The sequence below is a fragment of the Malaclemys terrapin genome, chromosome 8 (genome assembly GCF_027887155.1).
Source record: "Malaclemys terrapin pileata isolate rMalTer1 chromosome 8, rMalTer1.hap1, whole genome shotgun sequence".
Classification (NCBI taxonomy): Eukaryota; Metazoa; Chordata; order Testudines; family Emydidae; genus Malaclemys; species Malaclemys terrapin.
Window position 1 is genome coordinate 58630136 of NC_071512.1, and position 25168 is coordinate 58655303.

The 25168-nt window shown below is 45.4% G+C and overlaps 1 protein-coding gene across 2 annotated transcripts in view; it reads left to right on the plus strand.

Annotated features, from left to right (window-relative positions):
• Nucleotides 1-25168, plus strand: part of PLA2G4A (phospholipase A2 group IVA) — a 136695-nt gene that overhangs the window by 26351 nt on the left and 85176 nt on the right. The window contains exons 2-3 of one of the 2 annotated variants that reach the window (XM_054037838.1): nt 3314-3472; nt 10725-10806. In XM_054037838.1, coding sequence (XP_053893813.1) covers nt 3440-3472; nt 10725-10806 — 115 coding nt within the window. In that variant the 5' untranslated portion in view covers nt 3314-3439. The remainder of the gene's footprint in view (nt 1-3313; nt 3473-10724; nt 10807-25168) is intronic. The other variant, XM_054037839.1, reaches the window with a different exon arrangement.

Sequence of the window (25168 nt, forward strand, 5' to 3'; positions counted from 1 at the left end):
CTGGCATATGAAAGTTCCAGATGTAGCTCTGAGGGTCTTTAGCCCACACAAGCCTCTCCACCACAACAAAGTTGCGGTCCATCAGAGAAGAAGAGTGGATGTATTGAGCGTGTGAAAACAGCAGTTTTTCAAAGGCTTATCAGCCAAATTTGAGTGGATTTTCATGAGGACAGCAAAATGCACATCCCTGGGATAAAGGTGATCCCTTTCCAACCTTCAAATTTCTGCTCCAAAGCATGAGGGCACTAGAGATTTTTCAAGGAAAAGGTTGCCACAAGTTTTGACCAGGGGCAAAACTACATATTGTTTCCTAGCGTCGTTCTCAGAAATGACTGAACAGTTTTGGCAGACATTTTTCTAAAACAAGTCAGACTGGGGCAGACACTCAGCACGAAAAATTTCACCCTGAACAGTTAGTTTGGCCAAATTATAAATAATTGATAACGGGGTCTTATAATGGGAAGTGTAAACCAACCTCAATAATATGACGCTACCAGCTCCACCTTTAATATCGCTTTTCCTGTAGGCAAATGGGACTAGCTATACCAGTATAAGATACCTTTATAACATTACAACTGTGCCCATACTAAGGTTGGTACTGGTATGATTGTATTGGTAAAAAATTACACCCTGAATCAACTTAGTAACTCCAGTATAACTTTCAAATGTAGACCAGGCTTTTGACTAAATTGTTATGGGGAGATTTCCAAAGGCATAAAAGACAGGGGTGCCTGGCTTTCATTGAAAGGCAATGGGAGATGGGTGCCTGTGCCTTTGAAAATCTTCTCTTAAGTCTCAAACTTACAGCAGCTTCCTGATTCCAATTTCCTCACTTTAGTACAGTCTTTTTTTGCTGACCCATGTTAACTTGTTGGTAGTTGGCTGCTGTCTCAGAAGGCCGCAAGTTCCCTGTTTTATAGCTCCTAAACTTCCTTTTGGTTACAGTTATTGAATACCCTTTATTTTATGTTCTTCCTGAGCTCCTTTGAAATTCACAACATTTCCTTAACTAATTTATTGAGGCTTAATTTAAAAAGACAGTGGAGTGTTTTACTGCTCCTTTTCGGTAGGACCCAAGGGAAAAATAAACAGACTCTTAGACAGAAACACTGGGCCACACATGTTGCTGATGTAGGTGGGTGCTACTTCAGTTAAATTCTGCCCACTTGTGTGACCGTGACAAATTTGATTGATCTGGATGAAAAAAATGAATTGAATGATCTTTCTACTGCAGTTAATTTAGTCCAGATTAAAATAAGGATATGAAAAGATGTATTTGTGCATTGGGGGGTCTTAGAATTAAACTAAGTATGAATAGATATTTCCTCTCAGTTATAGAGAGATTATTCTTTCCTCTCTCCCAGCAATTGAGCTGCCTCAGCATTAAAACTATGAATGAAATTACATTAACCCCTGCCTTTCTGATTCAGATGGCCTTAATTTTTCACACAATGCATTGAAGAACTTGTTGCAACAAGTTATTGAGTTTAACAGGAATAAAGAAGGGATTTAACGTTTATATAAACAACAAAAATGTCCAAAATTGTTATAGTAAGTATTAAAGTATACCAAGAGTTTTGGAAGGGATATAAACTCTTATTCTTCAGGGCTTTTGGCAATCTCTAACTATGGCAATTCCTAAATTAATATTACAGTAGCTTCTTTTTGTTTGGCTCAGTGCTTCTGTATAAAGAATTTTTGGGGGGGTGGGGGGGAAGGGTTGTATGGCCCCAATTGACATCCTATTCACTTGAGTAGAGCTCTGCACTAATTGCAAGGAAAACAGTTGCTGCTAGTTCATAGTTACAATGGAAATCTTGAAAGGAGCAATATTGTGCCACCCAAGGTAGCTGCTGAATAGCTGCAGTGATCCATTAATTTTTGGTTATTTCTTTTCTTTTTTTAGATGTGGTTATATAAGACCTTGGGAATGTGTGATTTGAGCTGAAGCCTCTAGCACCACCTTTGCTTTTGGCAAGCATTAAAATAGCCTGATGGGAACCACTTATTACCTCCAAAGAATTGCAGAATTCTTTGTACTGCAAACATCCAATTGTCCTCCTGGCTACCTCCTAAGCTAGCTCTTCAGCTCCTCCCCACTGCCTGCCTTTTCTGCCCCACCTCCTCAGGAGGCACGATGCCTCACAGAGCATCCAGAACCACCAGGGGAGTGTGCATGCTTCACCATCTCATTGAATGGCCAGCTTTGCTTTGCCCTTTTTGGGGCAACTTGTACCTTCTAGTGTGCATGCAGGACACAGCCTGGCATTTCTCCCTGTGCAAGGAAAGTAGGGCCGGCTCCAGGCACCAGCCCACCAAGCTTGTGCTTGGGGCAGCACCTGGAGGGGGGCGGAGCGGTGCGGTGCTCCGGCTCCGGCCGCCGGGGAGAGCAGGGCCACGGCCGGGGCTCGCCGCCCTCTCCCCGGCGCTCTGGCCGCCGGGGAGAGCGAAGCTCCAGCGGGGCACTTCGCCCTCCCCCCAGCGCTCTGGCTGCCGGGGAGAGCGGAGCCCCAGCCAGGGAGAGCGGAGCCGCGGCCGGGCACTCCGCCCTCCTCCCAGGGCTCCAGCCGGACTCCGGCCGCGCTCCCCCCCCCCCCCGGCACCCTCTCCCCGGCCGCCAGGGAGAGCAGAGCCCCGGCCGGGGCTCACCGCCCTCCCCACAGGGCTCCGGCCGCCCTCCCCCCGACGCCCTCCCCTGCCGTGCGGGGGCGGGGGGGGGGGGGCGGCGGCAGCCGGAGGCTTTTTTGTCTGGGGCGGCAAAAAAGCCAGAGCCGGCCCTGGAGGAAAGGCCTGCATATGTCCTTTTTCCACACACTCCTGTGCACCTGCCTAAAGCAAAAACTGGCCTCTAATAAGGAACCAAATGTACACATGGTAGCTACTGAGAATTTGCATTCGAACATTAAGAAAACTGTTAGCTAAATGATTGAACTGTATCTTAAATAATATTTATACTTAGTATATGTATATGAATGTACATAACTGATATATCTAATTGTACTGTACTGTTTCATTAATCTGTAAGGCTGCAAGGACATGAGAAACACTTTGATACATGACATTCTGGATAATCGCAGCTGAGCAAAACATTCACTTGCATTGAGGTGGGTGGAATCACATGAGAAACATGGCTAATCAAGATTATACTGGATTGAAATCTTTATATCCTCAGTTTATCTCAAAATTCAGGTCTTCATTAAAAGTCTGAATTTTGGGAACCCTTTTCAACCTAGGTGGTTACTCTGCTCTATTAGAAAATATGTTTTAGAAGGTAAATGTTATTTTTAACCACGGGTCTTTGTTCATTATGCAGTGATGAAAGGAGCTGTGGTATTACGGTCCACTTTGGAAACCCGTTGAAGTCTGTCCATTGTGAAATTGGATCCATAAAGAATAAGATCTTTGATTGTGATACCTGCATATAAGATCTCAACCAAAAATGTCTTGTATAGATCCATTTCAACACATTACAGTGAGTACATTTGACTTTCCTATGCATGTTGTATTGTGCATCATCTGTTGCAAGCAGTTACTAGCAATAACTGTATAGTGTTAGTATCATCATGAAACTTGAAAGACTCAGTATGGGTTTGGGTTAATTAAGAATAGATTTAGGGGAATTTTATTTAAAATGAAATTTGATAGATATTATTGATATTTTTGTAAAATTTTCCAAAGCTCCCAAGGATATGTCTACACTGCAGCTGGAGGTGAGCCTCACAGCTTGGGTAGACAGACTAGCACTAGCTTGGCACAAGCTAGCATGCTAAAAATAGCAGCATGGACATTGCAACACCAGTGAAGGCTTGGCTAGCCACCTGAGCTCGGACCCAGGGGTTGGGTGGGTCCAAGCTCAGGTGGCTAGCTGGAGCCTCTGCACCAACTCGCCTTTGAAAATAGAACTTACGCTCCTACGTCACGTAGGCCCTTTTCAAATATTACCTTAGACATTAATTGTAAATTATCATAATTTTAACGACTTTTGGATTCAAGACTCATAAACAGTTCAGTCATACGGTGCTTTGATAATTTGATAGTTATATTTCCTCCTATTAATATTCTCATGAATTGATTGTCAGATAGAACTGAGAGCAGAAGCGTTCACCAATTTTTTACAAATGCAACACCAAATGTGTTTAACTTTCTCTTAAAAGTGATTTTTTCTCGCAATCTTGACTGGCGTGATAAATTGAAAATAATTTAACACCTGAACCAAAGTCTATTGAAGTCAAGGGAAGGCCCTTACTTGAATCCTTCAACTTCGCCTACAAACTTAGTCTATAAATAACTAAAACTTTGCACATTGAACAATGGAATCACAAATCCCATCTGAACTGGAATCACTAACATAAGCAGGATGTGTTCATAAGATCACATATTGTTCGTAACTCTGGGAAACCTGTTACAGCAGGAAAAGCAGTGTGTGTTCAGAGGTAGTTACCAATATACTTGTCATAATGTTGAATTTCTGAGTTGCTAAAATACAGCACATGTTTCCTTGAAATGATCGCTTATCAACTATGTGGTTTCTCCCCCTATAGTCACATCCTTTAAATGAGTCTGCAGCCAACGGATGTCAAGCACGTGTTTTATTCATGCTGAAGTTTTGTGAAGGCTGTTGTGATGCCAGTCTCAGGTTGGCAGGCAGCATTATTTAATAGAGTTTAAAATGGCCTGCCAACTCTGAAGATTGCTGTTTGTAATCGGATGGCTACTATGTATGTGTATCGCTGTGCTCTCCTGGATGGAATGTCAAACCTGCTCAAATATCTGTGATGCAGCTGTTTGAGATATTTACAACAAAACAAAACATGCTCAATTTAAAGTACCTGAGTAGCTCCTTGAGGTCAGTGGGATTACTCATGTGCTTAAAATTAAGAACATACTTTAGAACTTCATTGAATCAGGGCATTAGATTATATTTCATTTAGCTGCTCAGAGAAGTTTGGTAGGACTGCTGTCATGGGACAGAAATATAATGGGAAAGTGCAGTTTTTAAAACAAAATGTAGTTAAATTTCTCCTCTCCTGTTGAACCATAGTTCATTGTCAATAAAAGAGTTAATAGGAGTTAAAATGAGACATAATTTTCATGACTTTTTGGTTGTAAAGTGAAATTTCACAGAAAAGCATAATCAAAATCCTGAACTTTAGGAGTAATCTTTTCCTAGTTTTTAAATGTTGTCCCTTTTCTTTTTCATGAAAGCCTCACCCATAAATAGAAGGGGAAATTGACTGAGTGAGTTATTGAGTTTACAGGAAGTTAGTGAAACTGCACTGTTAGAAGCACAGAAATTAGAGAAATAATTTTCCTCCCTGTAACCTTTCTCCAGTTATATTGATGTTTAGGTGTTGATTGAAAGAATAATAGGTAAAATATGTATAGCCTCGAGTGTGGATTTTTTTTTTTAAAGTTTACAGTGTCCCTTTGAAAGAAGGAAATGTACTTTATAAAAGTTGTTTAAACAAAACAATCCCTTTCCTCCCTAGCCCAATTATCTGATTAAATTTCCTATTTGGTACCAAGGAAGTAAAAATGTTATACAATTGATGTAAGTCAGAATGCTTTGATGTATGTTTTGTGCACGGTTACATTTTGTCTTCAGATTAAATTATGTGACTCAGCATCTCCATGCGTGAATGGTAATGGGCACCTTTTAAAAAAATATGAAACCATTTGAATTTCTCAACAGGCACAGAAGATTCTTATTCAAAACCAGTTCACTTTACAGAAAAGTTTGAATGAAACTTGAGTGCACTGTTCCGATTCCCAGGATAATGGTAGGAAAGTGAAATGTAATCAAACTAGTTTTTTAAAAAAGGAATAGTGAATAATTGTCACTTACTTGCCTCATATGTAAGAGAAGAAGTAAGTTAACTAGAGTTTTTATTGAGGACAGGAAGACATTAAGATGAGAGACAGGAAAGGGTAAGCTAGGGGTAGCAAGAAAGGGAGAGGAGTGTGTATGTGTGTGGAATGAGGTGCAAAGAGATGGCTGTGAGTGTACTCATGACAATTCTATGCTTGTATGTACACAGTGTTACCCACACAAAATTCTCTGTTACTCACACACTCAAGGGCACCCACCTTTACCCAGTTCCTAGGGCTCAAGGCATAACTCTCTTAATTTAGGAACCCCCACCCTTTCCCAGTTCCTAGGGCTCCAGGTGAAAAGCACCTAACTTTATCCCTCTGTGGGCTCCGGGCTCTACTACTCCGTGCGCTCCGGGCAAACACCCTTTCCCTGTGGATTCAGGGCTTAATCTTTTGCGGGTTTACGGGGTCTTTTACCAGTGAAAGAGCCTTACATAGTAATATACTACAAAACCTCTATTAATTAACAGTAACCAAAAACAGAATTCACACACTACACATACAGTGCTCACCACTCCCAATAAGACAGATGAACTTTTCTTGATGGCCAGTCAGGACCAGGTCCATCTGGAGGACTCCAGTTTCTGCATGGTGTCATTGGCAGAGTGTTGAAGTCTGGCAGCTCTGATCTTTGGGGCTGTGTCCTGGAGTTGGTTCCCAACGAACTTCCTTTTGGACCCCCGTTTATATAGTGAAGTTTGAGTCCTGGTTAGCTGTACCTTAACTGATCATTATACTAATTTTTTTCTAACCAATCCTAACATAGGGTAACAAAATTCTCTAACCGACCTTACCCCACCACCTTAAATTAATTTACACCTAGCAAAATTAATTATGTAACAGACAAACAATTAAATAACCAGACAGATACTATACCCATAAACAATAGGGAGGTGGGGACCATGATGACCAAACAATAAATCAACAAGGATTTCACAACCACAACTATTAATAAGTGATTTCTTGACAGATAGAATGCTATCAAACTAAGTTTTCTTTAGCCACCTTAAGATCTGTTTCTTTATCTGAGGATAGTGGGTGCCATTAGAACAGGGTCTCCTTCTTAACAACTTGATATTACATTGTTTAAATGTAATTTAGATAGAATGTGAGGATGTGACTTTCTGCTTTTAGTTTATGGCTCTCCTAATATGGCTGCTACTGCTTACCCAAAGAACAAGGCCTCAGACCTTACAACAGAGTGGACTGAGCCATCAGAAGGAGAATATTCCTGGCAGAAATTCCTGTGACTCATATAATCCATCCAGGTGGCCTGTATGGTTGAGTGATTTCCTCCCTGCTTTTCCACTGGAGAGGTTTAGTTAGTTTTGCAGGAGAAAGAGGAATTGAGGTAAAATTGTTAAAAACCCCTAAGTCCCATCTTCAAAAATGTCACTTTTGAACATGGGAATCAGGCTCCTAAATTACTTAATGGCTTTTGATAACTTTATCCTGGCTGTTGGGGAAACCGGTTTCTCCGCTTCCTTGCTGCTGTGAGCTATCCACATTATCTTCATTCTCCTCTTCCTCGTACCCCGAACCCTCTTCCCTGTGTGTTTCTCCAGTGAAGGAGTCATAGCACACAGTTGGGGTAGTGGTGGCTGCACCCCCTAGCATGGCATGCAGCTCCGCGTAGAAGCGGCATGTTTGCGTCTGTGCCCCGGACCTTCCGTTTGCCTCTCTGGCTTTGTGGTAGGCTTGCCTTAGCTCCTTAATTTTCACGCGGCACTGCTGTGCGTCCCTGTTATGGCCTCTGTCCTTCATGGCCTTGGAGACCTTTTCTAATATTTTGCCATTTCTTTTACTGCTACGGAGTTCAGCTAGCACTGATTCGTCTCCCCATATGGCGAGCAGATCCCGTACCTCCCATTCGGTCCATGCTGGAGCTCTTTTGCGATCCTGGGACTCCATCATGGTTACCTGTGCTGATGAGCTCTGCGTGGTCACCTGTGCTCTCCATGCTGGGCAAACAGGAAATGAAATTCAAACGTTCGCGGGGCTTTTCCTGTCTACCTGGTCAGTGCATCTGAGTTGAGAGTGCTGTCCAGAGCAGTCACAATGAAGCACTGTGGGATAGCTCCCGGAGGCCAATAACGTCGAATTCCATCCACACTACCCCAATTCCGACCCGCTAAGACCGATTTTATCGCTAATCCCCTCGTCGGAGGTGGAGTAAAGAAACCGGTTTAAATGGCCCCTTAAGTCGAAAGAAAGGGCTTCGTCGTGTGAACGTGTCCAGGCTTAATTCGATTTAATGCTGCTAAAGTTGACCTAAACTCGTAGTGTAGACCAGGCCTAAGGCCCAGGTTTTTAGAGGTATTTAGAAGTTGCTTTGCTCAGTGTTGCAAGGCCTAAGTGACTTATATAGTTAAGTTCCATTTTCAGAAATGACTTAAGCACGTTGGAGACAAAGTCCCATTGACTTTCAACGTCCATCCTTCTTCTCTGGTCCTGGGTGTTTGGTTCTCTAGAGTAATGGCCTCCAAAAAGATAAATTTCTCTAGCAGCGGAGATCTGTGGGTGGGTTTATGTATTGTGGGCTGCTGCTTTTAATTATAACCCTATCTTTAAAAGAGCATCAATAAAGAAACACCACATGGTGAAACAGATGTTGTTCAGCAGACCTGAGTCCTGTGGAGGTAGAATATACTAATTAATTGTGTTGTAAAGTATCATCAAGAAGCAAACAAAAACTGAGAGGCAGTAATGAAAAGTTACTCCCCTTCCCCAACTATCTTGTAAAACTGCTCGATTAAGCTGCAAATGTCAAAATGATAAGGAGAAGTTGTTGTTTTTTCTTTTTTCTTTTAAGCCTTGGCACCTGGGAGGCAAAAAGCGCTGGGCATGCTAAAACTTCTAGGATATGTCTTCACCACAGAGTTAGCCTAAGGTCTTACGTGGGTGTTGCACCAACCCTCTTTTTGTCATCTGAGTTTGGCGTTACTTTCAATCTGGGCTTGCTGGCACGGCGCAACATGTGGGTTAGAACCTGGGTTCTGCTTTCACTCTGGCTGGTAACCTCACTTTGCAGTGAAGGCATTGGTTAAATCATTCAAGTGCTGCTGGTCCTTCAATGCCCTCCCACAATTCCCTGTGTGCCCAGAAGGACAGACAAGTTTTTTCACAATCCATTGTCAAGGAATCATAGGGCAGCTCAGCTTACTGCTGCAAAGAACTATGGGTTATGCCTCAGAAGCCCTAGTGAGACACATGGAGGAGTGCAGCACTGGTGAGAACACAGTAATTTGGGGATGGCTTTGTGGTGTGGCTTCTTGCACCCAGGCTGCTGAAACCTGGGTGCTGATCCCCTGGGCTAACTCTGTAGTGAAGAAATACTCCTGGAGTCACTCTGAATGCTCTCTCATTTTGTTTTGTCATTACGGTCTGGCAATACGTTGTGCAAAGCTTCTTACTGCTGACTGCTAGGAGGAGCATGTGTTGAGATTGGCTACTGAGTTTTTGTCTGTTCTCCCTGACTCACGGTTACTTAGTTGTTTGCTAGTCAGCTTTGCCATCTAAAAGTCACGGTCTTGAGAAATCAATGCAGAGAATTAATGACAGCGCTTACAGGGACTGTCATTTATCATAAGTTTGTATAGTGCCTAGCACAATGGGGCCCAACCTTATTGTGGTCTTTAAACACTACTACCATATAAATGTAAAATAATAATGCAGTATACAGTATTTCATCAGTAGTGCTCAATGCACCTCACAAAGGTGGCTACATATCATTATTCCTGTTTTACAGAGGGAAAGCTAAGTCACAGGCATATGTAAGTGATTTATATGAGGTCACACTGGAGTCCGTGACAGAGCCAGGAACAGAACTTGGGTCTCCCAACTCCCAGACCTGTGCTTTGTTGCCCATATGTCATGTGTATGGGCTATAAATTATTTAGGTCAGGGCCATGCATTCTATGTTTTCTACATTGTCATACATAATGACAATGCTCATAAAATATGGAACGAGCTTTCAGTGCCACAATATAACAGGGATGGGCAAATTGGAGGGCTAGATGGATGAAATAAGAACAGACCTGAACCAGATTTTGAGGCTCAGCAAAATTAAGGCTGTCACTTTTTTCCTCCTATTTTCATGTCTCTAGACTTCCTGGTTCCATTCAGGCACTATGGCATTGGGAGTGCTGACATACCATGAGAGAGGTTTCTCTTGAAGTTTCAGAGTTTGATAGAAAACAGGAAGTCCCCGAGATTGCATGAGATTCTAACTTCTGGAAGCATAACTGAATTGGTGAACTTTCGTGTTCACTCTTCACTGTTACTCTGCTAGGGTCTCTTTATGCTCTGAATTTTGATACACATGGGACATATACACTCTGTATGCATAACTATACGCATACGGTATATGCACAATATACATATATATTCAGCAACATTATTTAGGTATAATTGTATCATTTTTATTGTTGAAAGGGAGTTAAAAACACAAACTAAAATAATACATCTTGCAAAATAGCTTTTCACTTCTTGGTAAGCTGTCATTGACTAATTAAATGCCTCATAGCAGGTACCAAGCTTGGAGAGGAGGAGTGTTATTAATTGAAACTAAAATTTAAAAAAAAGTGTGGGAGGAAAAACATGTTGTGTAGGAGTGGCTGAAGGAACATCAGGCTACATGTAATGCATTGTCTTAGCTTTCAGTAAAGCTACAAGAAATTAAAGGGTGCAGATCAGCTGTAAGATGTTCTTTCCTGTATGCATTTCTCTTACATTTTGAATAGGGGATTTTTCTTTTTGCTGCTCCTTGGACAAATGAAAGCTATTTTGACAATTTATTTCTGTTTTGGGAGTTTTATTTCCTGTTTAACCACATGCCATTTGATTTCCAGGTGGAACACCAGTATTCGCACAAATTAACTGTGACGGTATTGAAAGCCACAAATGTTACAAAAGGGGCTTTCGGTGATATGCGTGAGTATCACTGTTATTGATTCACCAATCTTCATTTCTCACCAGTTCAGTTGTTTCTTCTCACAATGTGGGAGCGTTCTAAGCTTGTCATGTATTCGCAGTACCATTGGTGCTTTCTCTCTAGTTTTGCTAATGCCCAGGAATTGCTGTTTAAACATATTTGCTTTGTCATTGCTCACTCATATTAGTTCACATGGCACTTTTGCCTCTTCTCCCACATTTGACCCAAAAAAAGATGAATGAATGAGTTGTATGCTGCTAGCAGCACCTAGAATAAGTCAGAGGCTGAGTCGGAAGTGAGTTCTCAGTGTAAGGAAACTGGGGGTGGTTGTGTCTTCAAAAGGTTGCGGTTTGGTGAAAGACCAAAAAAAAAAAAAAAACACAAAAAAGAGAGAGAGAGAGAGAGAGAGAAACCCAGAACCCTGCTGATTCAGCACAGAGCAATAAAGCAGCTTTCACTATGAAGAATATATATGGCAACAACATTATTGCTGCTTACTCTGTGCCTGTGTTTCTACAGACAGAGTTGCAGAACAGGAAGCCACTAGGAAGGATGACCTATGAAAAACATCAGCAGTTTTAAGAAAATATCTGCTTATTCCAAAGAAGGGTGTCAGCTTCTCATGTTTTTGGTTCTTTGGCTATGACTGTGCTATTATCAGGTCATCTCTCCCTTCACTTGCTGTCTCCTGGAGATCACCACAGGGGTCACTGCTTGGACTGATACTGCAGCCTTCAGACTACAGCAGGGAATGGCAAACTTTTTGGCCTGAGGGTTGCATTGGGTTTCATAAATTGTATGGAGGGCTGGTTAGGGGAGAGGGTTGTGGCCTGGCCCCACCTCCTATCTGTGCCCCCACCCCCCCACCCCCCGGGACTCCTGCCCCATCCAACCACCCCTGTTACCTGACGGCCCCTCTGGGACCCCTGCCCCTGCTGCCCCATCCAACCACCCCTTCTCCCTGTTCCCTGACTGCCCCTCCAGGACCCCTGCCCCCATTCAACCCCCTGTTCCCCCCCAACCACCCTGACTCCTATCCACACCCCCACCTCCTGACCACCGCCCCGAACTCCCCTGCCCTCTATCCAGCTCCCCCTGCTCCGTGCCCCCTTACTGCGCTGCCTGGAGCACCAGTGGCTGGCGGTGTTGCAGCCATGCCGCCTGGCTGGAGCCGTGCCATGCCGCCGCCACCACCACCACGCAGCATAGAGCACCGCATCAGGCCAGGCTCTGCAGCTGTGCTGCCCCAGGAGCTCACAGCCCCACTGCCCAGAGCATTGCGCCGGCAGTGGAGTGAGCGATGTGAGGCTGCAGGGGAGGAGGGACAGTAGGGGAAGGGCTGGGGGCTAGCCTCCGGGCCAGGAGCTCGGGGGCTGGGTAGGACAGTCCCGTGGACCGGATGTTGCCTGCGGGCCATAGTTTGCCCACCTCTGGACTACAGGAAGGACTGTAGACCCTGGGTTGCTCCTCTGCAGTGGGGTTTTGTTAAAGCAGCTGTCCCTTCCCCCGCACACTCTAGTAAATCCCCCTCATGTTATATTGGAGCTAGTGCAAGGCTTGTCTGCAGTCTGTCTCTTTGTGCAGTGGGACCTTGGCAGTCCCTCTGCATTTGGAGTCTTCCTGACAGTGTTTTATGCCCTGTTGTTATAAGTGACACTTAAGATCACAATAACTGAAAGGAATTAGAGAGTAAATATCTGCCACCATTTCTCAATTACTTTTACTTTTTTACCTCCCTCCCCCCCAAGTTAACAGCCTTTTGTTTCACTGTTTTTCCTGTATATTCAGTCAGTCTCTCTAGTATGTGTGGGTCTTTCACACTGTAACAAAGGACATTGGCAAAACAGTAGGAAAAAGTGATTGATAAACCACTCAGGTTCCAGTGTAGTACCTACAACTTATTAATATTTATTATTTGTTCTGTGGTAGCAGCACCACATGAGGATTTGGGCCCCCGGTGCTAGGCCCCAAACACATCTTACTTTTTGAAAATAACTACATTTCAGGTTGATTGGGCTCCTTAAATTGGCTCACCTTGTCGGACCTTGCATTCCACTCAACAGTATTTATCTGTTTAGATATTTGTTTCTAATGCAAAATTTTTGAATGCTCCATCTGATCAATCCCCAATTTTCAGGGAATGTGCTAGGCATCAGTGAGCAGAATCCTATTGGTGTTGGTGAAAAACGGGGGAAATACCTGGGACATCTGACATCTGGTTAGCAGACCAAGCGTCTTCAGCCACCTCTGTAATTGTCTATAGATGAAAGGACAGGATGATAGAAGCCATTAAGAGATTCCAGTATAAGACCACTTCCCAAGACCACTTGCCAATACAGTTTAAAACTGCCGACACCCTGAAATAGAAATAAGAGAATAAGAATGGTGAGGCGGATGGGGAATGATGGGGGTGCACCCTGAGCCCCTGGTATGGAGGAGAGAATAGGGGACCCAGATATAGGGAGGAATAGAGGGGATCACAAAGTCCTGGGCTTGGAGGGGTGAATGGGTGACCCCTGGCATAGGAGGGAAGAGGGAATAGGAGGGCACATAGATTCCCTGGCATGGGGAGGAATGGGGGGCACTTAAAGTCTCTGGCAGGTGGGAGAGTGGGGTATCTTGGTATGAGGGGAAGAGGGGATAAAGGGGGATAGGAGGGCCATGGAGGGGAATGTGGGAAATGGGGGTGCACACAGGCTCTGGAATGGGGGGAAAATGTGGGATCCTGGTGTGGGGTGGGAGAGGGGCAATAGAGGGTGTGATAGGATCCCCCCCCGGGGTGAAGCCTGGGACTGTGGGACCGCTGTGCCCCCTGAACTCTCTCCAGCCTGGGCTGTCTATCACAATGCTTTGCTAGTGACCAGCAGCAAACCCCTCCAAGCACTGTTATCACTCAGCACAACAGAATGTGGAGCCCCATACCCAGCTAGATTGCATGAATGCTCACAGAGCCACTCATGAATCACACCAAGGAAAGGCACCAGAGTCAAATCCTCCCAGCACTGTACCTCAGGAATATACTGTTTTGCTCTGCTCAAAACGAGCAATGTAGATATATTAATCAGTTCATTACATGGACATACACCAGCCTTTGTCAAACTGGAGCAGATTTGCCACTCACCTCATACAAACTCACTGGTAAAGATAAACAGTAAAACAAATTTATTGACTATAAAAGGTAGATTCTAAGTCAGTGGTGGGCAACCTGCGGCCCATGGACGGCACACGGCCTGCCAGGGTAATTCGCTGGTGGGACGCAAGACTGTTTACATTGACTGTCTGCAGGCATGGCCGCGCGCAGCTCCCAGTGGCTGCGGTTTGCCATTCCCACCTAATGGGAGTTGTGGGAAGTGGTGACCAGCATGTGCCTCTGGCCCACGCCATTTCCTGCAGCTTCCATTGGTCAGGAACGGTGAACCACAGCCGCTGGGAGCTGCGAGTGGCTGTGCCTGTGGACAGTCAATGTAAACAAACTGTCTCATGGCCTGCCAGTGAATTACCCTGATGGGCCGCAGATTGCCCATCACTGTTTTAAGTGATATTAAGTGGTAGGCAAAAAGTCAGAGTTAATTACCAAAAGAAATAAAATACAAGCAAGCAGTCTAAACTCTCAACACTATTAGATTGGGCAACAACTAGATTAAGCAGTTTTTCTCACCCCACTGGATATTGCAGTCCTTATTATACAGATTTCACCCTTGAAATGTGTGCCAATCTCCTCTGTTGGAGTCTTTTCTTCTGAGTGTCTTAATTGCTTACAGCATAGGTGGGGGCAGGAGAAGGGGCCAACCATATGGCTACTCTGTTTTATACCCTCAGTCCATGTGCTTGGAAAATACAAGTCCAGGCATGTCTGGGGCAATGCTGAGTCTTCCAGCAAGGTTGAGCAATTCCCCTGGTGTGGACTCATGCAGGTGAGTCATTGCATTGTAGCTACCTTGTTGGACAATGGTTGTTGATGGGTTGATTGATATCCTGCCCGGGTGTTGGTTACTTTCCTTGCTGTTGCCTCTGGGAAGCTAATGTCTGGCTGATTCCCCAACTTATAGCATGTTTTAGTGACCACCATACAACACAAGTCTCATAACTTCATATGCATTAATGATAGATATATAATATGGATAGAGAAATGACTTTCAGCAGATCATAAACTTTCCCCTGATGCATTACATGCTTTATATGTAAGATCAGGATTATATAAAAATGAGGAATATGGGGTTCCAGGATGCTCCCCCAAACTATAGAATGTCACAGGGGTCATTAAAGGGGATGCACACGGGGAGCTTATGGGGAGGGGGGGATGGAGGATGCAAAGAGCCTCTGGTGTCTGCTGTGAGCTCAGCCTACAGAAACAATTAAGTGTGCAGTATACTTTCCTATTCTTCCTCCACAGTAATGTGCCCTGGGATATAGGGAAGTTCATACACACTGACACATTTTTTTTAAAAGATGATTAGGAAGGCTTTGAGCAAATGTTCAAATGTGGGTCTTCCACACTGTTTGAGAAACTCTTTGAAATAAGACAGAAGTGTGTGTGGGGGAGGGGATGGGGGGGATTGAGAATTATTTCTAGACTTTACTACTTTACAGCAGCCACAAGAATTAATGTGTACTGCCATCTGCCATGATCCATGCTTTTGTAACCTTGATCCATGTCAGTCTCTTATTAGTAATCTGGTGTGTCACACCTGTTCTACATCTCTTGTATGTGAAGCTTAGTTTAAATGTTTCATGACATGTAGCAACCTGGATGCTATTGTGCCCGCCTTGTTAACCAGGGACACCCACCCATTACCTAGCTGAGGGCTGTATTAGCAATTATGCCAGGAGCACAAGAGCTGCACTGTTAATAGCTTCTATAAAACAAACAGGATTTAGATGCCTGCAAGTTGAATAATGGTGGAGCATTGCATGTATTTTCGTTGCATGGTGTCTCTGTATAAAAGAAGGTGAGTAGAGGATCACACGGCTGTCTGAGTGGCATCTAATCATTCTTGCAATAAAGCATGGGATAACTGTTCTGAAAACCTAGGTTAATGGGCATAAGAGCTAAAAGAAGTCCTTGAAGATGTTTCTGAATTTTTCTTCAGTATTATTATTGGTGGCAATATTAAGCCTGCAGTCAGATTTATCGTTGAAGCAATGTTTCAAGTAGAAAGCTTTTGTTTTTGTTCTTGTTTTTTTGTTGCTTGTCATAGACTATAGTAGTGTTTCCTGTCAGTTTTTGTATTAGATTTGTGTAAGCATAGTGTACAGTTGGAGTTAGTTTAACCATTTTATAGAGCTCCATTTTTTTTTCACAAGGAGTTTTCTGTCTACTTTGATGAACAGATGGACCAGGATAAGTCCTGGTCTGCCTGGCATCATGCAGGAGTGTCAGTGTAGAAGATTAGAAATGCACCATTTTCTCTGCTTGAACTTTGGCTCTGTTTTTAGTATGATCTCAGATGTATTTATGGAGCTGTACTTGAGTATTTGAGATTTGGATCTTTGCCTCTCATGACTGGTAAAGATCTATGGGGCAGTCTCATGCCTGTTATTAAAAAGAAGTGTTAACACTTCCTATGTGAAGGAATGATGGAAGCCACACTTAAATACACCTCAGCTCAAGAAACTAACACTTGGTGTCAACGTCAACAGTTGGTGTAGGTTATTGAGAAGAGGCTGTTTGAGCAACACCAGGCACATGTTTACCTGATGAACATCCTTCATCTTTGCTAGCCTGGTTAAGGCATGGGTGTAATGTGGAGACAATATTGTTGCCATGCCACAATCTCCTTGTGATGGTGGAGGAAGGCAAAATGTCTCTACTGCTTTTGTTGGATCTTTTGGCATCTATTGATGCCATTGCATTGAGGCTGTGTTGAATCACCTACAGGATGACCCATCGTGGTGTGTTCTCTCCTCTTGGAGAGGTCCTAAAGGGTGATAATGAGTATTTACTCTTTCCCAAGGACTGTTGCATGCTGGGTTCTTCAGAGCTTCATCTTGTCCTCCCAGCTGCCCAAAATGTATGGGTGGCTGACATGTTTAGGTCACTAGTATCACCAATGTGTGCATAACACTTAGATCTCATTTTACAGTGGTATCTGTGCTTTCCAAGGAACTGACCGAAGTTAGGGAATAGTTCTGACAGCTCTGGTTAGATCTCAGTCCATATAAGACTGGGAAGATGCTCATAGTATGATGATGCATCTACAGGAATTAACAGGGCTGTGATATGTCTGACCTTTGCCAAGTCAAGTCTCAGTCTTGGGGTCATAAACAGAACTACCCCTGGATTGTCAGGTGAGAACTGTAGCACCTGGTGGCTTTTTCCATCTACTGTTGGCTTGGAGGTAGTGACCTATTTTCCCAATGGATATTTTTGCCACAGGGATCCACACTTTTGTGATCTCCAAACTAGCTTAATGAAATGTGCTGGGCTTGGGGCTATGTTTAAGATTACTTCACCTAGTGCAGAATATAGCAGCTCATTTCTTGAAAGGCATTGGCTCTTATATGTACATAATAAGTGTGATCTCTGTCCTGCACAGAGTTGTTCCCTTCTGTTCACACAGAATGGTCTCAACAGAGAGATTGTTCCTCCGTCCTAGGTCTTGTTATAAGAATTAGTATCTCATGAGCCATGTTTGCTTTCAGTTTTGGGTTTACAGAGCCAGGAAGGACTTTTTTTTAGCAGTTATTTGTGTTCTAACTAGCACATCCTACAGCTTTTGAATTGGTGTTTTCTGTAGGTATCTTTACTGAACAAACATTTAGCAATGGTCCCCACATACTGAACTGTCTGACTGGTGGCATATAGTGAACTTATAGAATCATAGACGTATAGGGCTGGAAGGGACCACGAGAAGTCAAAAGTCCAGTCCCCTGCACTGAGACAGGACCAAGTGAAACTAGACCATCCCTGACCGATGTTTGTCCAACCTGTTCTTAAAAATCTCTGACGGGGATTCCACAACCTCCATTGGAAGCCTATACCAGTGCTTAGCTATCCTTATAGTTAGAAAGCTTTCCCACTATCTAACCTAAATGTCCCTCGCTACAGATTAAGCCCATTACAACTTGTCCTACCTTCAGTGGACATGTAGAACAAGTGATCACTGTCCTCTTTATAACAGTCCTTAACATATCTGAAGACTGCTATCAGGTCTCTTCTCAGTCTTCTTTTCTCAAGAATGCTCAGTTTTTTTAACCTGTTTTCATAGGTCACATTTTCTAAACCTTTTAAAATTTGTGTTGCTCTTCTCCGGACTCTTTCCAATTTGTCCACATCTCTGCTAAAGTGTGGCACTCAGACTGGACACACTACAACAGTTGAGGCCTCACGACTGCCAAGTAGAATGGGCCAATTGCCTCCTATGTCTTACATATGACACACCTGTTAATAGATTCCAGAATATTAGCCTTTTTCACAATTGCATCACATAATAGCAATACACAAGCTCTTAGGCTATACCTGTAGTGTGGCAAGGAGAAAAAAATTCAGAAAATAAGGCGGAAAAATGTGCAGGAGGTGTGGAAGAGGAAACCTGGCTATCTCTACTCCTTTTCCATGTGTCGGTTGCTGGGATGTCCCCTGTGTCCACAACGCCATTGTGCATGAAGAGGTGTGTTGCCATTAGTGGTTGCATCCTGACTTCCAATCTACACAGCCAAACTGTGAGTGCCCTCAGAGTCAAATTGCTGGAGAGGCTGAGAGACATGTGGAGGGGCAGCTTTTTGCACAGAATATCTCAGCATCTGCAGTGCTTGGTTAGGATTTTAAAATTTTCAGCTCCTAAGCTTTCTGTAGGTCCTATGGTTTGCAACCTCTTCTGGCCTTCCTACAAAAGGGGAACCTGCAGTGTTTATCTCTCTGTTCCTTCAGGCTGATATTCTTTCCAGTAAGATTTTCCCTTTCCAGATTTTGACATGGCAGAAGTGGAAGGTATAAATTATGTTTCTTACATTCACCTGGCATTCAAAATTATGTACTGAGGTAGCAAAATAAATTAGCTGGATGACTTCTCTTTTAATAATCAGTAATCTTGCTTAAGCTGAGAGTGAATTTATTTGCAACTTTTATTTGCAATCAAATTTTCATCTTACGATGATGACTTTTATCAGAAGGATCACACTGTTTCACAAACAACTTTGCATTTCTAAGGAAATGTGTGGTTTAAAAATAAAATAAAAAAAAATTAATCAGCAAGTGGTTTAGAAAGAGAACATGCTCTTATTGTATCGACCTGAAGCAGAACCTGAATTCTGAAGAGGTATTTGGGTCTGGATGTAATGGAAATCTCATGGAAATGGTCCAATAATTTGCCTGTAGGCAGCACTATAATATAATGAGAACAGCTCATGAGATTTCAGTTCCGTCAACTCCAAACCTATCCATGATTTGGTTACAAATCCAAACTCCAGCCTATCCCTCATCAGGAATTCTGATTACCACTTTCTTGGCCCATCACTTGTTGCAAGAGTAGCTGGGAAGCTACTCTTGTTGCATTGAAAAGGGTATGAAAATGATCCGGAAAAAAATTGCCATTTCCCTTGACAAACATCTTTGGATGGCAAAATTGCTGTTTTCTGCCTTTACATTTAGACAACGAAGAAAAATGGAGGCAAGAGTGATTAATTAGAAAAAAGTTGGTGAAAACTTGATTTTTTTCACCCCAGTTGAAGCCTCTTGTATATCTCTCTATCACTGGTTTGCAGCATGTCATATTTGGTAGAAGGGAGACCAATTCAGGTCAGAGAGCAGCTTCTGAAAATAAATAGGATGTGTGCTACATTATCCCTCTGACTGCTGGTTTCATTCTGATGGGGGAAAAAAAACTTCAGTTAACCCACAGCAACATCTCTACAGGGAGAAATAATTGTACAGTAAAATAGCAACCTAGTATCCTAAAGATATAGGGCTGACAACTCTAATTGACTTCAGCTAGTGTTGTGTGTATGAGAGTATTGAGAGCTAGGGAGTCTGTTTCCTTTGGGCTAGACTGTGCACCACTTATTCAGACTACTGAGTGTTTACTCATATGAGTAGTCCCATTGACCGTTATGGAACTATTTGTGTGAGTAATCCTTCACCACTCTGAGTAAAGATGGTACAATGCCTGCACTAATCACGTGTAGTGCCCCCTCTCCACCTGGTTACCTTCTTTAATGCCAATCTGCTTACAGATTTTGATGGACAGGCCTGGGTTCTTCTGGATCCCGCCATCCACTCAGCAGGGTGTATCTTCTGTATTTTTTTTTCTATTAATTTATTTGGCGGTACCTCCACCCCCCCATGCTCCTTCCTGGCAGGGTCACTAGGGGCAGCTTGGGAGGAAAATTCTAACCAGAGGATAATCCCCACTTACTTACCAGATAGTTGAAGACTGCCAAGAAATAACACAAACAAATACAATATATTCAACACAATTATATTAAACAGGAGACAAATATAACATAACAAGGTAAAACACTATTGTTAAGTACACCGGTGCCCATGCTGATAATACCCGGGACTTTCCCCAGTCACGTGACCTGATGTAGATGTAAGATTAGTGTCCCATTGGTATATGTACTTTGTTGGGACCCTTGATGACCTATAACCACTGTGACAGACCCAGACCAGTGGGGTACAGGAGTTTGGTAGAGGGCAAATAGACAGGTCACTGGACGAGTAGTTTTCTGTTCCCTGAGTGACCAGAGAAAGGGGCTGCACTAGAGTAATCAGGAACCTGCTAGAACCAGTTAAGGCAGGCAGGCTAATTAGGACATCTGGAGCCAATTAAGAAGAAGCTGCTAGAATCAATTAAGGCAGGCTAATCAGGGCATCTGGGTTTTAAAAGGAGCTCACTTCAGTTTGTGGTGAGAGTGTGAGGAGCTGGGAGCAAGAGGTGCAAGGAGCTGAGAGTGAGAGGGTGTGCTGCTGGAGGACTGAGGAGCACAAGCATTATCAGACACCAGGAGGAAGGTCCTGTGGTGAGAATAAGGAAGGTTTTTGGAGGAGGCCATGGGGAAGTAGCCCAGGGAGTTGTAGCTGTCCTGCAGCTGTTACAGGAGGCACTATAGACATCTGCAGTCCACAAGGCCCTGAGCTGGAACCCGGAGTAGAGGGCGGGCCCGGGTTCCCCCCAAACCTCCCAATTGACCTGGACTGTGGGTTCTTCCAGAGGGGAAGGTCTCTGGGCTGTTCCCCAACCCACATGGTGAATCTCTGAGGCAAGAAAATCCGCCAATAAGTGTAGGACCCACCAAGACAGAGGAGGAACTTTGTCACACTGGTGTCAAGAGTGGGATCTTGGGGTGCACAGCATGGCAGAAGAAGGAGGGTGATTTAAAAAAACAAAACAAAAACAAAACACAAACAAACAAACAAAAAACAAAAAAAGGGAGAGGGTTTATTTTTTTCCACCACAATGGATGACGTAGTGCGGGCACTGATACAAGCTACGGCGGCCCAGCAGGAGGCTACCCGTGTCCAGGCAGCTGCCCAACAGGAGGCAGTGCAGCTGCAGCAAGAGACTAATCACCTGCTGATGGACCAGGCTGCTCAAGACCGAGCTATGTTGCGGGAACTGGTAAACCAGGTAAAGTCCCTTACAGAGCTGAATCGCAGCCATGATGGGACGCGGCTCATACGGGCCAGACATCAGCTGCAGAAAATGATGCGGGAGGATGATGTAGCAGCATACCTTCTGGCCTTTGAGAGGACAGCCCTCTGGGAGGCCTGGCCTCGAGATCAGTGGTCTGGCATCCTTGCCCCATTCCTGTGTGGGGAGGTCCTGAAGGCCTACCACAATCTGCCTGAAGAGGCTGCGGCAGATTACCCCCAGCTGAAAGCAGAGATCCTGGCCAGATCTGGGTTAATGACAGCAGTGCGGGCCCAGTAGTATCACGGTTGGAGGTACCAGGAAGACAAAACACCACGGTCCCAATTGTACGACCTCATCCATCTCACACGAAAGTGGTTGCAAACAGAGTCCCGGAGTCCGGAAGAGATACTAGCAGTTCTGGTCATCAACCGATACATGAGGGGACTACCACCAGACCTTCGTGCCTGGGTAAGCCAGAACAAACCCTCCACCTATGACAAGGTTGTCGCCCTGGTAGAGAGGCGAAGGGCAGCGAGGGAGCTGACCCGACCAGTTAAGGAAGAGGCACCCCGGGTTAAACTAGCAGCACCAAGCCCTAAAGTTTGGGTGACTGGGCCACCAGGAGGGCCCAGGTGGAAAAAGAGAGAGGCTGAAGGCCCATTAGAGGGCACAAAGAGCACTGAGGGAGAAGAGGATCGTAACGTTAGACTGCCCAAACTAAGAGACCGGGGAACGCCTAGGGCTCCTTACAGATGTTATGCCTGCGGGGAGTGGGGACACATAGCTGCACAGTGTCCCAATGCTGAGGAGCCTATGCAGTGTAACCTGGGGTACTGGGCAGATCCATGCTCCCTAATCCACCTTGCGGGGGTCTCACTAACCCCACATATGTATACCAGACCAGTGAAACTAAATGGGGTAGGGACCACGGCACTGGTTGATTCGGGGAGTGCTATCATGCTTATCTCAGGGAAGCTCGTGAAGCGTAGTCAACTGCTGCAGGCTAAATGTACGGGGGTAACATGTGTCCATGGGACAGTTAGTTACTACCCCACCATCCCAGTAAAAATCGAGATCCAAGGGAACACTACTGAGGTAGCAGCAGGTGTAGTCCCTAAACTCCCATACCCAGTGCTCATAGGGAGGGACTTCCAAGGGTTTGGAAACTTACTCCCAGTAGGGGGATTGGAGAAAGATGGGGACCCTAAAATTGGTGAGGCATCCACAGCAGATTGGGGGTTGACAATCTTCTCTGAAATATCCCCACATTTGTTCTCCACTCCCAGACAGGGTAGAAAGACAAAAAGGAAAAGAAGGGCAGCTAAGGCCTTCGGAACCCGTATACAGACCCAAAGCCAGAGGGTCGCTCTTGTAGGTAGGCGGACCCGCGCAGCTGAAAAGGAGGCCACGCAGGAGAGAGAAGCACCTGAGTCTGTCTCCCACCCTAATGCTTCTGAACCAGTAGAGGCAACAGAGACTGGGCCCCTAGATCTTGGGCAGATTAGCCCCGGGAGAGGAAATTTTGGACGGGACCAGGCAGAAGACCTAACCCAGGAAAACAAGCCTTCCAAACAATTGAGAGTGTCTCCCGATTTAACACCAGACCAGAAGAATGAGGTGTCTGAAATGATCTTCCGGAACCAAGATGTGTTCTCGACAAAACCGGGTCGAGCAACCGAGATATATCACCACATCGTCACGAACCCTGGGGCCAGAGTAACAATGAGGCTCTATCAGGTGCCAGCGGCCAAAAGGGAGGAAATAAAAGCAGAAGTAAAAAAAAAAAAATGCTGGAGTTGGGGATCATCGAAGAATCCCACAGTCAGTGGTCCAGCCCAATCATGCTGGTGCTCAAACCTGATGGGACCACAAGATTTTGCAACGACTTCCGGCGACTAAACAAAGTATCCCAGTTCGACGCGTACCCCATACCTCGCATAGATGAGCTAGTGGATTGTCTGGGTAATGCCCGGTACTTGACTACCCTAGACTTGACAAAGGGGTACTGGCAGATTCCCCTTGCAGAAGACGCAAAGGAAAAGACTGCGTTCTCTACACCAGAGGGTCTTTTCCAATACTGTCCTCCCTTTTGGACTACATGGGGCCCCAGCTACCTTCCAGCGCCTCATGGACAAGCTACTACGCCTGCATAAGTTATGCTGCTGCCTACTTGGACGATGTGGTCATTCATACCCCAGACTGGGAAACCCACCTGGAGAAGGTGGAGACAGTCCTCGATACCTTCAGGTGAGCTGGCCTTACAGCAAACCCTGCCAAGTGCGCTGTAGGGTTTACGGAGGCCAAATATCTTGGTTACATTGTGGGAAAAGGTTTGGTAAAACCCCAAGTGAACAAGTTAGAGGCCATCCAAAATTGGCCCCGACCAAGTCGCAAGAAACAAGTCTGGGCATTCCTAGGTGTGGTGGGATATTACCGACGATTTATCCCCCACTTTGCCACAAGGGCAAGCCCCCTAACAGACCTAGTGAAAGCCCATGGACCTGATCTGGTGAGATGGTCTGACGCAGCAGAGGAAGCATTCACAAACCTACGGACTTCCGTCTGCAGTAACCCGGTACTGATAGCCCCTGATTTCGCCAAGGAGTTTATCCTGCAGACGGATGCATCGGAAGTAGGGTTGGGGGCCGTTCTATCACAGATGGTCAGGGAGGAGGAACCCACAATTCTATACCTCAGTCGGAAATTCCTTCCAAGGGAACAAAAATATGCAGTGGTGGAGAGAGAATGCCTTGCTGTAAAATGGACTATGGAAACATTGCGCTACTACCTGCTCGGGCGCAGATTTGTCCTCGTGACCGACCATGCCCCTCTTCAATGGATGCAGCAGAACAAGGAGAAGAACACAAGAGTGACCATTGGCCTCCAGCAGCCAGAGGCCTCCCCTGCTCCCCCCTTCCTCTGTCTGCAGCCCTGTGTAACACACAAACTGACCCACCGGGCAGCATATTTTGCCTACACGTGGAGCCAGAATGGTAAGGGGAGTCCAGGGGGGGCAGTCAGGGAGCGGGGGAGTGTTGGATGGGTCCCTGGCCTCCAACTGTCACCCGCCCTGCACGCCCCCCCCTCCCCATGGGCCTCCCCCTCCCTGCCTGCCTCTCCCTTGCCTGCTTGTACTGCCAGAGCCAGCAACTGCTGTCCGCTGCCCCTGGATCCTAGCGTCCCCATCCACTAATGAGAAGACAGGGTAATGCCCTTACCCTGCCTTCCACCCTAGCCCTGAGCCTCTCCAATGCCCCAAACCCCTCAGCCCCAGCCCTCATCCCCCCACACCCTAATCCTCTGCTCCATCCCTGAGCCCTCTCCTGAATCATGAACCCCTCATCCTCAGACCCAGAGCCCTCACCCCTGCATCCCCTCCTATCCCCAAACTCCCTCCCAAACGCCCTCCCCCCTTCCCACACATCCCCTCCTGCCCTCAAACTCCCTCCCAAATCCTGCAAACCCTCCCTTTGCACTGCCTCCCACCCCCAAACTCCATCCTACAGCCTGCACCCCTCACCCCCTCCTGCACACCCACCCCCTGCCCCAGCCCGGAGCCTGCACCCAGTACCCAAACTCTATCCCAGAGCCTGCACCCTGCATCCCTCCTGCACCCCAGACCTCTTCCCCCTAACACAACCCCCCTCCCAGAGCCTTAGGCAGGTGGGGGGGCGGGGTTCTGGGCACCACTAAAATTTCTACAACCCTGCCACCATGCGAGTGGATAAGGGTTGGGGCAGTCAAGGGACAGGTAGGGTCCTAGGGGGGCAGTTAGGGTGGGGGGTTC